Source organism: Phoenix dactylifera, chromosome 13 (genome assembly GCF_009389715.1).
Source record: "Phoenix dactylifera cultivar Barhee BC4 chromosome 13, palm_55x_up_171113_PBpolish2nd_filt_p, whole genome shotgun sequence".
NCBI classification, from domain to species: Eukaryota; Viridiplantae; Streptophyta; class Magnoliopsida; order Arecales; family Arecaceae; genus Phoenix; species Phoenix dactylifera.
In genome coordinates, this window is record NC_052404.1 from 3,514,681 (window position 1) to 3,530,071 (window position 15,391).

General features: G+C 38.8%; 2 protein-coding genes and 1 non-coding gene across 3 annotated transcripts; 2 read left to right on the forward strand and 1 right to left on the reverse strand.

The window, feature by feature from the left end:
* On the forward strand, positions 1-1,928 carry LOC103724058 (cytochrome P450 94A1-like). The gene has a single exon (XM_008815206.4). The coding sequence runs from the start codon at positions 219-221 to the stop codon at positions 1,806-1,808; it is 1,590 nt and encodes a 529-aa protein (XP_008813428.1). The 5' UTR covers positions 1-218; the 3' UTR covers positions 1,809-1,928.
* A 2,116-nt stretch (positions 1,929-4,044) lies between these two features.
* TRNAR-ACG lies at positions 4,045-4,117 on the forward strand. The gene has a single exon. It is a non-coding gene; the product is annotated as a tRNA-Arg (tRNA).
* Positions 4,118-4,842: 725 nt separating this feature from the next.
* On the reverse strand, positions 4,843-7,625 carry LOC103724050 (annexin D4-like). The gene is made up of 6 exons (XM_008815196.4): positions 7,479-7,625; positions 7,172-7,356; positions 6,086-6,301; positions 5,561-5,785; positions 5,368-5,439; positions 4,843-5,269 (listed from the first exon to the last, which is right to left on the reverse strand). Exons 1-6 carry the CDS (start codon positions 7,531-7,533, stop codon positions 5,066-5,068), a joined length of 957 nt encoding a protein of 318 aa, XP_008813418.2. The 5' UTR covers positions 7,534-7,625; the 3' UTR covers positions 4,843-5,065.
* Between the last annotated feature and the right edge of the window lie 7,766 nt (positions 7,626-15,391).

A 15,391-nucleotide genomic window follows, 5' to 3' on the forward strand; every position in this document is an offset into this window, starting at 1 on the left:
AAGAAATTAATGTTCCACCGGAAGGTGATGACAGAAAAAAATTGAAATCTTTTTTAAAAAAATCGTTAGTCATCGCAGTCGCAGTTGACTTCAAGCAAGTGAACAACCCTTCTTAAAAAAATGAGTGGTAATCCCAAGCCTGGTCCTTCTCCATGACCTCTTCATATGATTACCAGCACTCGTAGCAAAAAAGAAAGAAAGGAGTTGGAAGCAAAAGGATGGAAGCCACCAATCTCACCTACCTAACTCTCTCCATCTCCATCCTCACTTCCTTCATCCTTTACCTCCTCCTCCTCCGGCCACCCACCAAATCCCGCAACCACTGCCCCTTCCCCAACCCTCTCCTCGGCAACCTCGTCCCCTTCCTCCGCAACCGCCACCGATTCCTCGACTGGGCCTCCGACCTCCTCTCCACCTCCCCCACCGCCACCATCGAGGTCCGCGGCCCGCTCGGCCTCTCCCGCGGCGTCGGCACCGCCAACCCGCTCGTCGTCGACCACCTCCTCCGCTTCAACTTCTCCAATTACGTCAAAGGCGATCGCACCTCCACCGCCCTCTCCGACCTCCTCGGCAACGGCATCTTCAACGCCGACGGCCACCTCTGGGCCCTTCAGCGCAAGACCGCCAGCCGCGAGTTCACTACTCGCTCTCTCAAGTCCTTCATCACCGACGTGGTTCGCTCGCAGCTTCGAAACCGCCTCCTCCCACTCCTCTCTGCCGCCGCAGACACCGGCGAGCTTCTCGACCTCCAGGATGTGCTCCGCCGCTTCTCCTTCGACAACCTCTGCACCATCGCTTTTGGAACCGATCCTTTCTCCCTCCACCATGATAATTCTCAGCATCAATCTCATGGTCAACACTACTCATTCTTTCAAGCTTTCGATGAAGCCGTCGAGATCTCGTCGGCACGACTCCTCTCCCCCGTGCCGTGGGTCTGGAAGGCGAAGAAATTCTTCAACATCGGCTCCGAAAGGAGACTCCGTGGTGCTATCAAACTAATAGATGACTACGCCATGCACATCACTGCCTTGAAGGAGGAAGAAGAAGTCAAGAAACAAGATTTGCTCTCGAGGTTCATGTCTGCCATTGAAGAAGAAGATAGTGAATTGTGCGCGATGTTTAAAGACAAAAAGGAGAAGAGGAAGTTTCTGAGGGATACAGTGATTAGTTTTGTTCTCGCCGGCAAAGACTCCACGTCGTCAGGGCTGACCTGGTTCTTCTGGCTGCTCGCTGTGAATCCACGGTGCGAAAAAAGAGTTCATCAGGAGATATCTCAACTGGTGGAAGGAGAGGAAGAAGATGAATTGGGGTACGATGAGCTCAAGGGAATGCACTACCTCCATGCGGCGATCACGGAGGCCCTCAGGCTGTACCCACCGGTGCCGATCGACTCGAGGGTGGCAGCGGCCGATGACGTGCTGCCGGATGGGACGCGAGTGAAGGCCGGGTGGTTTGCGGACTACTCGGCATATGCGATGGCAAGGAACGAGAGAGTGTGGGGGAAGGACTGCTGTGAGTTTGTGCCGGAGCGATGGTTGGATGGGAAGGGAGAGTTTGTGGGGGTGGAGACGGCGAGCTTCCCGGTGTTCCATGCAGGGCCGAGGACTTGTCTTGGTAGGGAGATGGCTTACATGCAGATGAAGGCGGTGGCGGCGGCGGTGTTGAGGAGGTTCGAGGTGGAGGTGCTGGTGGGGAGTGGCGGTGGGGAGGTGGCGCCGCCGCCGTATGAGATGTCTCTCACGCTCAGGATGAAAGGGGCGTTTACCGTCCGTGTCAGGAGGAGGGTGGAAACGTCCTCGGCCAGGTAAAAGAAAGTATGCGATGCGGCATTTCATCGAACAGATGTTAACTTCAAGGGCTCGTTTGGTTCGCAGGAAAAGGAGGGGGGAAAGTGTGGTCAACGGGAAAGTAATGAAATGCCTCTTGTTTGGTTGGAGTTTTCAAAGAAGAGAGATGGGAAAGTTGTATTCCCATGGGAATATGATTCCCACATTTCGGGCTCGTTTGGTTCGCGGGAAGTATTTTCCCTCCTAGGAATATGATTCCTGGGAATCAGATTCCTAGGAAGAGGATACCTAGGAAAGTACTTTTGACATGTTTGGTTAACCATGGGAAAGTGACTAATTTCCAAAGTGCTTATGTTTGGTTGACCATCCACTTTCCTAGGAAAGTTATGTATAATTCCTATTATGCCCTTAATAAAAATTAGGTTTTTAATGCCTCTTTAATGCTTCTTTAATGCTGAAGGGTCTTTTTGGGAAAAAATAAAAAAGGAGTGATTCCCACCTCATGGGAAAGTAACTTTCCCATGTTTCTCATGGGAAAGACTTTCCCATGAAATGTGGGAATCATATTCCCATGGGAATACAACTTTCCCATCTCTCTCCTTTGAAAACTCCAACCAAACAAGAGGCATTTCATTACTTTCCCGTTGACCACACTTTCCCCCCTCCTTTTCCTGCGAACCAAACGAGCCCTTCATGGGAAAGTCTTTCCCATGAGAAACATGGGAAAGTTACTTTCCCATGAGGTGGGAATCACTCCTTTTTTATTTTTTCCCAAAAAGACCCTTCAGCATTAAAGAAGCATTAAAGAGGCATTAAAGACCTAATTTTTATTAAGGGCATAATAAGAATTATACATAATTTTCCTAGGAAAGTGGATGGTCAACCAAACATAAGCACTTTGGAAATTTGTCACTTTCCCATGGTTAACCAAACATGCCAAAAGTACTTTCCTAGGTATCCTCTTCCTAGGAATCTGATTCCCAGAAATCATATTCCTAGGAAGGAAAATACTTCCCGCGAACCAAACGAGCCCCTAAAGCATCTTGGCATTGAAGAGAACCGAGAGGATTAAGTTTCCACAAGAACCATCTTGTGAGGATCCGTGGGGACAGGTGTTTATCAAATTCATTCTCACTTTCAGTTATAGCTATAAGAATTAAGAAAAGGGTAGATAATTTATTTCTTTCTTCAAGATTTAATTGACATATAATGCACATAAAAGAAAGTATAGATAGCTATATTTTAGATGTCAATAAAAAGTAACACACCCAATGATATTTAATGTCTGCAAAACTAACAAATAAAATACATCCTAAACAGAAATGTTATAAGAATTATGGCCATCGCAAGAAAAATTACAGTTGAAATTCTTTCTATCTCGCATTAACGAGGAACCATGTGCATATAAAACATCTTTAAAAAAAATCAATTTAGTTGTATATGAGCCTAAAATCATTGTACAATGAACTAAAAAATATCTAGGATCTATTGCTAAAAAGAGTGAATTCCTATTTTCATTAATAGTATTTAACTAACTAGGCAACCATACACTTTGACCGACATTTAATATTGGACCATTTATTGAAGATAACAGCACATTGCATCCTTCTTTATGAGTTTTGCCATGAGCAAATTATATTGACCACGCAAATGTATGCTTGATCAAAATTTATTTTTTATATTATTATGAACATAAAAGGCCTAACATATAGAACTCGAGAACAAGTTGGCCACACAAATCAGGCCCCAAATTAGGCAACTCCCTTTCTTCTCTACAAACCAAGTGGTAAAATTTTGATGACTTGGAGCCAATGTTGAGAGGCTGGTATGAAAATTAGATAAGATTCTATTTCCCTTAAAAATCAAAATTCCGTTTAGAATCGACCATCCTAATATATTTGATGCAGGCTAAAGTAACAATCACCATAACTTCGCCATTTACTCTAATTATAAAACTTTCTTTCATTTAGAATTGTAACATATATCACTCACTTTGTGCAGTTGGACTTCAAAAGCTTCCATGATATATACATAGTAGAAGATATATGATGTTTGTAAGTTTTCATAAAGTGGACACAAACCACTACTCCACCTCAGCAAGGGAAATGCTTTTATATAAAAAATTTGACATCATATCTAGGTTGTTGGTAGATTTCGTACAATCATCAAAGGTCAAAGGTCCGATTCACCAGAACCGTCAACCTATGGATGAATAGACTATTATTATTTCAAGGAAAATTCCATCATTACAACGAACGACTCCATGGCCCAATGGATAAGGCGCTGGTCTACGGAACCAGAGATTCTGGGTTCGATCCCCAGTGGAGTCGACTTTCTCTTTCCTAGGCAAATAATATTTTTTTTTCGTTTTGTTTGCATTTCAATAAGAAATTAAGAAGCCCCAACCATTGTTTCTGAAAAAATATACCAAGAAGATAAAGATTAAAAAAAGGATAACATTTTGTTTGGGAATGTGAAATCAGAAGTTTTCATCCATAACTGAAGGATATGGGGAACAAGAACATAGCAATTCTGATGCTAATGCATGAAATGCAACTTGGAGGAGCAGATTTTTCTGGACAACATGATGTTATCTATAAATCAAGATACTTTAACTCTGAGACTTGTTATTGTTCAGAAAGCTAAATGAATTTAATCATAATCCTCGATATCCTCTTTAGTCTCATAGCTTGTGTTAGGAAGAATACTGAATGGTCTCCCTCCGGGTTGGATTGCTCTTCTCAGTACAAGGGCATGCGCTTTAACTTCATCGAATGTTCTTGTTATTGAGCTATACCATTAATTCATGAAAATCCTGTCTACAACCTATTATTGGCTCAATCAGTACATGAAAATTTGATTAGAATGCTACAAGCCAATGCTCTGTCTATTATGGAAATGTGATCTGTTTGAGAATCACATTCTTCTCATTACAATTAACATTATATGAACTTTATTTAGTATTCAACATATAGACAATACAATTCAGAGCCACTTGTATCTTTTAGAAGCTGTTTATAGATTATACGCTGAGAAATAAAAACAAAAAAAGCTATTTTGCAAAACGAGACTGCATTTTATGAGCAAAACATAGAGCTTTAGTTCATCTCAATTACAAGTAAAAGCTTTTTATTCATCCTCATACAAATTGCCAGACATCAACAGAATAATGACATGATACGAATACGATACGAACTCTGGTAAGGAGACAAACAACCAGGTATGACTGGCTGAAGGCCTTGTATCTAAGTTTGGATGGATAACTAGAGGCACAATTCTCACTGTCCAGCTAAGGAAAGCAGCGCATCCCTGTAGCTGCCAAGTGTGTTCTTTGATATCACATCTTCAAGTTCAGCTCCATATTGCTGGTGATATGCTTCTTTGATCTCCTTCATATCCACATCAGCTCGGGATACAATAACTCGAGTCAAAGCATCTTTTGTGTTTTTATCAGCTCCATCCTTCAAAGCCTTATTAATTACCTGAAACCCAAAGGGTAACCTTTGTGTTTTATGATTCCAGAGAACTATGAAGAAAGTACATAAGTTTCATGTTTGTCATCTGGATCTTGGTACTTCACCTTGCTGAAATATTTAGGAGGGGAATCCAAGCATTGAACTGTTTCTCGTAAGCACAACTCATCGCCTAAATGCTGATGAGAGAAATGAGATATAGAAATATAAAAAAATTGAACTATAGACAGCCAAAGATGGTTATGACAAAGAGGTTCGAAAACTAGGATTTAAAGTTGTAATGGCACACCAACCACATACCTCCTCAATTGACTTCCCATACTTTTCCTTGTAGTGTTTGAAGGTCACCCTAAGATGCGGCTTGCTTCTGGTGGTCAATATCCTTATTACCTCCTCATTCTCTACAAGCTTCTTCACACCTGGAGTTTTTATTGCACTATAAAGAGCCTCGGCCTCTGATGTTGCCATCTCCTTATTTATCCGATTGCCTTCGTACCTGTACGCACTCACAAGTCTGACCAAAAGCTGCTCAAAGATGATGATACAAAGTCAGAGACTTAAGAAGAATAGCATCTGCGATGTAGGTATAACTTGATCTAACAATGTTTCTTTCGAAGTCTTAACAGCCAAAAAAAGCTACTCAACATCTTGCAAGCAATACATTACATGAGAGTCAAAATGAACTATAGTCATAAACTCATTAGAAAAGCATCCACCTTATTTCTTTAAATCCAACAATTGCCTTAGATGCTCAGGTCTCTAAAGGTATCGAAACATGAATTTGTACACATGTCAAGTTTGAGTTGAAAAGCTGGCATTACTTACATTGGAGTAGTTTTCCCTGACATGGTATGCAACATCTTCCTCTAGAGAATGGTGGAATAGGGCATGGTATGCTTTCCTTGCCCCAAGCAGCTCTTCTGACGATCGAGTACAAGCGATCTCCACTATGATGTCCAAAGGAAGCGGCTTGTGCAGCACATGGTGAACCCACCTTGCATCCCTTTCCCATGGATGCATTGCCCATAGCACCATAATGTTCTGCATCCAAAATCAGTAGATTTATTATTATTATTAGCTTTACTTTTATGCTTAACAACAAACTGAACAAAGCTATAAGTGGCAGGAGCGAGCAAACTGAAAATGAACACTGGTCTTACAAGAGGAGCCCTGTCTTAAAGGCCAGTTTCACTCCAATATATGACTCATTTACAAGCAGCAAATTCCCGATGGACTGAAATTGGAATTGCCTTTCAATTTCTATAAATTACCCGTGAAGATTGTCGAGAATTAGCCCAAGCAAATGGTGTGCATTCAAACTCACAACCACATGAACAACTATCACTTGTTTTCTCCCCCTACTTGTAAACAAGAAGGGGCCAAACTACGACATGAACCATGTGAGAAGAAGTTTATGAGGAAGCCAAAAGATTCCCAAATGCTATTCTTGCTTTCTTTCTCTTCTTCCATTGCCATCAAGCGTTAATTTTCCAACAAAAAATTAACACATTATGAATGAATTTTAAACTATTGCAAACCGAAATTTTGAAAAAAACCCTTCTAAACTCTTTCTATTCTATTTAATTCTGTGATCCGATTTCTAACTTGGATTAGTTAAATTGCTATACCATACCATATCAGTTCGGTACTGATTCATAGTATGGAGGGCAATACCGATATTCGATATATCGGATCAGCCTCCATACTAGATATATTGATACAGTAATAGAATGGCACCAATATAGAGTCTAGTATTGAGGCATGCCGACAAAAAGCGACCTGACATGCATGAATAAACTAAAAACAAGGGAAACAGGATGGGAATGGTACCTTTTGCTCTCCTTTTTTTTCTTTTTTCTTTTTGAAGAAATCAAGACGAAGAAAAGGGACTAGAAAGAATGAGAATGGTACCTTGAAACGGGCGAATTCGTTCTTGAGGTAGCGGATGTAATCATCCTCGCACCTCTCGAAGCTGCCGTCGGCGGTGAAGAAGCCGACGAAGCTCTTCCTCAACTGCGCCCGCTTCTCCGGCTGACGCCGCCACTTCCCCAACGCCGACACCAGCGCCTTCTCGTCCACTCCCAATCCTCCAAGTCCTTCACCGATTCCATCCAATCTTTCCGTTATCACCACTACCATCTATCCATCTACTTTTTGCGGGAACTAAAAAGAAAAAAACAGAGAGAGACGGGGGACGTAAACCGGAGAGAAAACAAACCTGAGAAGGCCCTGATGACAGCCTCGCACTCCTCAGTCACAAGAGGAAGGGCCATTTGCTTGGCCAAGAGGACAACAGAGTAAAGGATCGAGGGAAGAAGGTATGGAAGTATGAGAATGGAGAGATAGGAGGATGGTGATGACCTCCGGCCGCGTCTTTATAGCGTGGTCACAGCAGGGGATGGCATGGTCATTTCGGAGGTCAAGCTGGGTATTTGAGGCATTTCATTCTCTTTGCTGGTGTGGAAGGATGAAACGGAGTACTTAATGTTCATAATTATGTTTCTCTCTTAAGAGGAAATTGTGGTCGGCTTTCTACGGTTATTCTTCGGAGGCTCGGCTAGTTTTCTAGCTGAGGAGAGCTTAGACAAGCTCGATTTGGTTGCACCTTTGGTTATTCCGAAGCAGGGAGGGATGGATTGAAGGTGTGGAAAAAAAGATGAATTAAATTTTTTTTAAAAAAAAAAGGTATGATGCATATAAGTTTACAAAGAAAAATGCTAGGAAAATCTAAAAAAAAGAGAGAGATTGAGATAGAAGATAATTCCAACAAAATTCAAGCTAATGAAAAGTTGATAATGCATTGTTTATCGACTTTATATTAGCATATTAGCTGATTTTAGGAACAATAGAGGTATTAAATTTTTTCGTTGGCACAATATTAGCTACTTCTAGGGATAGCTAATATGTCATCGACTTTTTTCTCAACATGACACTAGTTGTATACTTGTATCTAACTATTATTGCTCTTTTTCTGGATATGGAGACCATTTTGTTATAATTAATGCATTGATGGTCTTCCATTGATAAAAAGGTCCCTAGAATAGATGATCATTTTATTTTCTCCTAAAATTACTCTAGAAAATGATAATGTGAAACTTGGTGGGCTAGGGCTACTTGCAATCTTGCCTGGAGGTTCAATCTTTAAGTAACAATATAGGGGTCAGATAAAACTTAAGCTGAATAGAGTGACCTGTTATGTAGTTTGGGTTCAGACCTACCTTGAGTGTGTCATAAACACATGGCTTGGAGATGATAAGATGGTGAATTGTTTTATTTTTAGAATATTTCAGGATGGCTAAAAGGCACCATGTTCGACAGTATATATAAAGTAAAAATGGTTACAATATGTTGCAGACCTATACCTTCAATTATGTAGGTAGAGATATAGGTGTATTATTCAATAAAATACGTTATGTAAACTTTCATCATTTGTTTCGTAATGAAATGCTAGTATTGATTAAGGTCTATCTAGCATAACATTAGTGTAATCTTAAAGCACAAAAAAAAGGCAAGGTAGTTGCTAACTCCACTAAATAATATTTCTAGTTATATTTATCCGATGCCATTGACAAAGGTCTCCAATACTGCCACCCTTAATTACACTAGGGATATAGAATTATTATGAAATTTATGTAAATATTGTATTATCTTTGCTTGAAAATCTTAGTAGACATCAAATTCTACCTCTATAATTAGAACCAAGTTTGTTTATGTTTGTCCTACTGCCTGGGACTTGTAGAACCATATACCTTGTATAGATTGGGATCTTTTCTCAATTGTCTTTAACAACTTTCCGGAAGAATGGGGTGAAAAACCTAAAACATGTAAATGAAAGAAGGTTATGCCTGTAAGGTATGGCCTTGAGTTTGTTGCAAAAATGAAATTTTTCTTGGGAAGATAAAAGATCATCTAACAAGTGGATTTTTTTTTTTTGCTAGACCAATGGGGGTGGGGGAGGAGGATAACCTCACCCGCATAGCAGCCCCCACTGGGTCCTCTTCCATCAGAGAATGTTCGATGCGGGTAAACAAGATGTCCATCCTTACTCATAGCCTCCCCGACCTGTGGGTTACCCCACGTGTGATTACGTCACTCCAGCGCCATCTCAGTACCGGCGGACTAGATGGCAACTTCACCGGACAAACCAAGCGGGGGGCATCCGCTCCCCACATTTAATCGACGCCTGGACGTTTCGAATCTGGGTCACTCCGGTGGAATCTTAGCCCCGTTCCAACAGTACTAGCATCTTGGTGGCTCTAACAAGTGGACTTTGGCATACACATATGTACTACATAAACAATGTAATTTTGCTTCTTGATAATTATGATAGATTGCCAATTATGCTCCCCAAGAAAGCTCAAGCTTTTAGCATCTTTGATTAAGTGGAATTGATACCTTTTTATTAAGAACTTTTATTACACAAAAGCTAACTCATTCTATAGACTAGAGGAACGACGTTTTGACTGTTATGTAATATTTATTGAGCATATTGATTGTTATATAGGTTATTGTTATTATTTACTATTCCCAAACTTTTGCAGCTAGGAGCCAGTAACCTCCATTTCCATTGATACATGAAGCTGATGTAGCTTAGTCTGGATAACAGGCTTTGGATCTTGGACTGTGCTCTTAGGCCTGCACATGTGTATGGGCTTGTTTAATGGTCTAAACCACATGGAGAGAAGGAGACCTTCCCTTTTTTAATATAATTACAATCTGATTCTAAAGTGCACTAGGGATGGCAAAAAATTGACCTAACCTGAAAATCAACCAAATTCGGTCCTATCTGGGTAGGGTTTGGGTCAAAAAAAATTGAAGTTAGAACCAGGTATGAATCAAATTTTCTAATCTGGACTTCAGATGGGTCAAATATGGATTTGAGTTTTAATCTAACTCGACGATCATAAATGAAGTTCTATTTAGGTCGAAACAATTTAAATCATTTGAAACTATGAAGTTGGATAAGATTTTTTTTTTTAATACCGATCATTTAATATTATTTTCCCAATTGATTAGTAAGAGTTATAGGGATTGGATGTTATAGGTTAGTTTATATTTTTTAATACTGATTATATATTTTACTGAAATTAAATTTAACTTTGCAATGTGAAAATTGTTGAAATATACAACGCATGTCTTATGAGATGCATCACACCCTAAGCCGAGCCTATTTATTTAACTGGCTCAAATGGTGATCTCTATCTTAAACCTATTTGGTTCCAAAATCACCCTTAAATCATCCAGAGTGGGTGGAAAAAAAAATTTGTTTGACCTTATACACCTTTGTTTAGGGTTCAGGCTTGGATATGTCATGCATAGAAAAAATAAAAAATAAAAAGATATATATCAAGCGAGCAACGTGAAGCTCATGCTCACTAGTTTATAAACAAAGATAAAGCTCTCCAGAAGGTCAGCCTTCATTGTCGCCCTGAAATTGACCCTACTAAGACAGCTTATACGTTAGTGATTTTAATTGACATGGATATATCCTAAGGACAGGCTCATATCAACTCCCTGCACCATGCGGCATTTATTCAGTAGATGTCATTGTACACCATGAGCCCTGCATCATGGCTTGGAGAAGTCAGAATTCATGTGACTCACATCAAGCTTAGAGGAAAAGAAAAGAAATATGAGAATAAATATATGCATGCATTGATCTCACTAGGGCAACCACCACATATTTTGATAATATAAACTAATCAGTAACTCATTGTTCAGGATAGCTGTTGCAACTCATACAACATTATTTGATTTGATTTGATTTGATTTATATATTAAATCGCACTTGCTAATTGCACCAACTGATGTAAAAGATGACTGTGGACTGGTATTCTATAAAATAGCAAGGTATTACTTCTCTGAAAGTGAGATTCATGCTATAACATTGTCACCCTTCCTCTTTTTAATTGGTTCAGTACTTGAAGATATTGGTCGTAGCAATCTCCAGACCATTCATATTAACTACAGGAATGTAGAAAATGAGCAATGTGAAAAGCATGGAATTATCATACAAGGTTGGACCTGGCCATTGTGAGAAATTTGTATTGGAAATATGATTTAAATTGCACCGATGTGCTTTATATACAAGTTGAGCCCCCAGATATAGTAGAATACAACAATAAAATTTCATGATTATGAGAAAGATATTAGGGACTAGATTTAGTATAATACAATAGCAAAATTCTATGAATTGATACAAATACTAAATTTGAATATGACAAATAGATTCCATAATTTTTGGAGATTGATCTGAGTTGATATACTAAGATCGTACATGCAATATGTGGTTGATATACTAAGATCGTACATGCAATATGTGGTAGGTATGATATCCAATAGTGTATATACTATAATAGATGACATTGTGGATAATTCTGGGTTGTAATAATCTGAAAAAATAGCTTCCAAACTGGATTATACATGATAATGATGGGTGTCACGGCCTTCCGTCATTATTGTTGAGTTGGCACTCAGAAAGTGATGCCTTTTTTTTCCTTCTATCATGGAAAGAGATGGTGAAGAGAAAATTGAAAAGGGATGGTACCAACTTTGTGTTACACGAGGAGACTAGATATAGTATAATACAATAACAAAATTCTATGATTTGATACAAATACTAAATTTGAATATGACGAATAGATTTCATAATTTTTGGAGATTGATCTGAGTTAATATACTAAGATCGTGCATGCAATATGTTGCAGCTGTGATATCCAATAGTGTATATACTATAAGTCTGTAATAGACGAGATTGTGGATGATTCTGGGTTATAATAATCTGGAAAAATAGCTTCCAAACTGGATTATACATGATAATGATGGGTGTCATGGGCTTCCGTCATTATTGTTGAGTTGGCCCTCAAAAAGTGATGCCTTTTTTTTCTTCTTCTGTCATGGAAAGAGATGCTGAAAGGAAAATTGAAAGAGATGGTTACCAACTTTGTGCTACACGAGGGGATTTAATAATACTATAGAGTTAAGAATGGAGAGGGAGAGCTTGAAAAATCTGTGCCTTAAAAGGATTCTAAAACATCCATATCCATAGGCAGATAGGATATGATCACTTCCTCCAATCAGGCAGGCAGTGCAATGTAGAGTGTGACTATTTGATTGGATGAGCTGAAGGAATCCATAAAATATATGGATAAGGTTTGGTCACCAAACAAGAAAAACCTTGCAGTTTCTAGCTACATGAATCTCTCATTGATGCTAATAATGCAGTACCATGTCCACCTGTATCGTAGTAATTATTCTCAAAAAAAAAAAATCCATAGTATTGTAGCTTATAGTTTAAATGTTGTAGGAATACAAATGTAAAGAGCTTTGTGTCATTTTGAAGGTCGTATTTAGGATGAGCAACATATGAGTCGAACTTGCCATGCCAACTATTAATTTGCTTGCCACCTCTCATCTAGCAACTTATTCTTCGAAGAGGTCCAAGATTCAAATCCTGAGTACTACTCAAAAATATGACTTAAGTTTTTTGACGTAGAGCTTTGTATCTATAATCATTTGTGCTTTGTATTGACAATATACGCTAATTAACAACATGCTATGAATTGATAAATATTTTCATTTATGAGAGAGCTTTTTTTTCTTTCTTTCATACTATATATAGAGAGATAAAGCTTTGAAAGAAGTTATTAATTTGCAAATGACCATCAAAGCATGCTAAAAGAATTTCACAGCTTCCATATCTAATCTTGTCATTTCTCACTCATTTCAAAACATCACATTCGACTAGTCTGCAAAATCTCATTTCAGTAGTTGGTGCACCATGCCTTTAGTTAAATGATTGTAGACCCCACTCCAACGTTATAGCAATATATAACATCACTCTCTCAACCTTGGGGACCTCCTATTTTTTTTCAAGTTGATGTTGAGGTCCAATTTATTGGGATAAGCCACGGGCCAACTAAGCAAAAGTGACATGAAACAACCCTCCTATCCCTTTCACTCATTCATCTCTGGACCAGAGATTTGAATTGGTCTTGCTCACCTAGTACTCAACATTATTGAATTTCCCTTGTCACGGCGTCGAACTGTGGAATTACAAGCTGCATCTCATTAATCTTAAGTCAAGGAATTGGTGGTTGTAAAAAGAGTGCATGTCCCCTTTGCTTTAACTTTCAGGGGATGCGACCTTATGTTTAGATTTTATATGCAGAGGTGTTTCACGTTGGTGATGGCCGGCCAAAATATGGATAGCATTCAAATGTGTCATGCCCCACTGTATTTTGCAGTTAGTACCACAAACCAGTGACATCTTGTCTTCTGGACCCATGTGTATCACATAATCAATCAATGTAGATATAGTATATATCAAGAAGAGTTGGATATTCTTAAACTATCCTAATGTTTTTTTTTTTCAAGGAAGAGAAAACTATTCTAATGTTAAGAACAAGAAAGGTTCCCCTTCCAACTACTGGAACTTGATGTGTTTGCATGTGAAGTCCTGGTTTTATGTCTCTCCTTTGAAAACTCCAACCAAACAAGAGGCATCTCATTACTTTCCCGTTGACCACACTTTCCCCCTTCTTTTCCCACGAACCAAACGAGCCCTAGGGTGTTGCTTGCTGCTTGGTGACATTAGCCCTTTAGAGCAAGATGACCTAGTAATGCCCATCCTACATCTAGTTTACATGGGAGCACAGCACCACAAAAGAAGTTACAAATCACCTGCTCTCCTTGGTCGTAGGTTGAAAGAAGGACTCACCTTCCTCCAAGTGAATCCATCGCAAGATCTCAAAGCACTCCAAACTCTATCGTTCGTCCGCATGCATAGATCTCAAAGAGACAAATGGATGATCCAATAATAGATTTATGCGAAAGATGGTGGATCCTGTTGTGTGAAAGATAAACCTCCGACCCTATGGAAAGTTCGCAATGCGAGTAGAGTAGCATGACCATTGAGTATGCCAACTAGTTCAAGAATCTTATGACCATAAACAGCTTTGTCATGAATGAATTTAAATGATCAAGAAATCGAGAAGATTGAATTGCGCTTGAACATCTAATAAGTGATGTTTATTGTAAAATGAGACCCTAGGCGAGACCTTGTAGCTAGACTTTTGGGTCGAGTAACACAAGATCGGTAGGAAACCAACCAAAGGTTGTCCATCTAGCAAGTGCTACCAACTCACCTTGTGAATCTCATCGTGATACATATTAAGCAAGAAAGGAAGTTTGAGATCCAGCAAAAACCAGACCACTACATTTGAAAGCTAAAACAAGTAAAATGCTTGTCACAAGTGCTACCAAACAGAGCACGTTGTTGCAACAAATACCCTAAGACGCCTTGAACATTAACAAAACTAGGCTCGAAGTTCCAACCACAAGAGAAAAAAATGATGCACGACACCACATCAAATATGTTTAAATGATTTATATTTCTCCTTGCTACTCTAGCTAGTTCGCAAGGAAAGACTTTTTTTTTTGAATATAGTTAAAAACCATAATATCTTAAAGGATTTTTTTCATAAATATCCTCTTAAATATCAAATTGTGTATGAATACCCTTCCAAAATTGATATTTGCATGTATACTCTCGTAAAACACTTGTTTTTGTTATTTTACTCTTTTTTTATCCTTATTTTTACATATGTACCTACACCATCTAACATCATTAAAAAAATAATAGTTTCAAATTAAAATAACTAAAATACCCTTAATGGGTAGATGCACAAAAAAAAAAAACATTCACAAGACGATCGCGGTGGGGAACAAAAAAATAATTTCAAAATTTTATTTTATTTTTCATTAAAATAAATATGGTTTTTATTAACGGTGTTAGAAAACCGTTATATTAGGGACATTTGTGCAAAAACAATGTTTTATATAGGTACAAAATAAATATAAATTTTAAAAAGGTATTTACACAAATTTGAATTTTTAGAAGGATATTTATGCAAAAAAAAAAAAAAAATCTATCTTAAGCTAAATAAATAGATTACATAAATCCATATTGCCCCTCACGTGTGTCGCACTTGCCCTGCGCTAGTTCGCCCCTTAATGCGATTCTTTTTCCTCATTAAATTATTTGTAGCAAGAACGACGTGGGAGCTGAACGCTCCGCCGTTTCTTCTCCCTTCCTATAAATTGAATCCCCTTCTCCCATCCACGCGGACC

Excerpts from the sequence above, each read along its gene's own strand:
- LOC103724058 (XM_008815206.4), top strand. The coding sequence starts at position 219 with ATGGAAGCCACCAATCTCACCTACCTAACTCTCTCCATCTCCATCCTC.
- LOC103724050 (XM_008815196.4), bottom strand. The coding sequence starts at position 7,533 with ATGGCCCTTCCTCTTGTGACTGAGGAGTGCGAGGCTGTCATCAGGGCC. Across the intron at positions 6,302-7,171 it reads ACGAATTCGCCCGTTTCAAG|AACATTATGGTGCTATGGGC; the intron begins GTACCATTCTCA and ends TTTTGGATGCAG. Across the intron at positions 5,440-5,560 it reads ATGGGAAGTCAATTGAGGAG|CATTTAGGCGATGAGTTGTG; the intron begins GTATGTGGTTGG and ends TTCTCTCATCAG.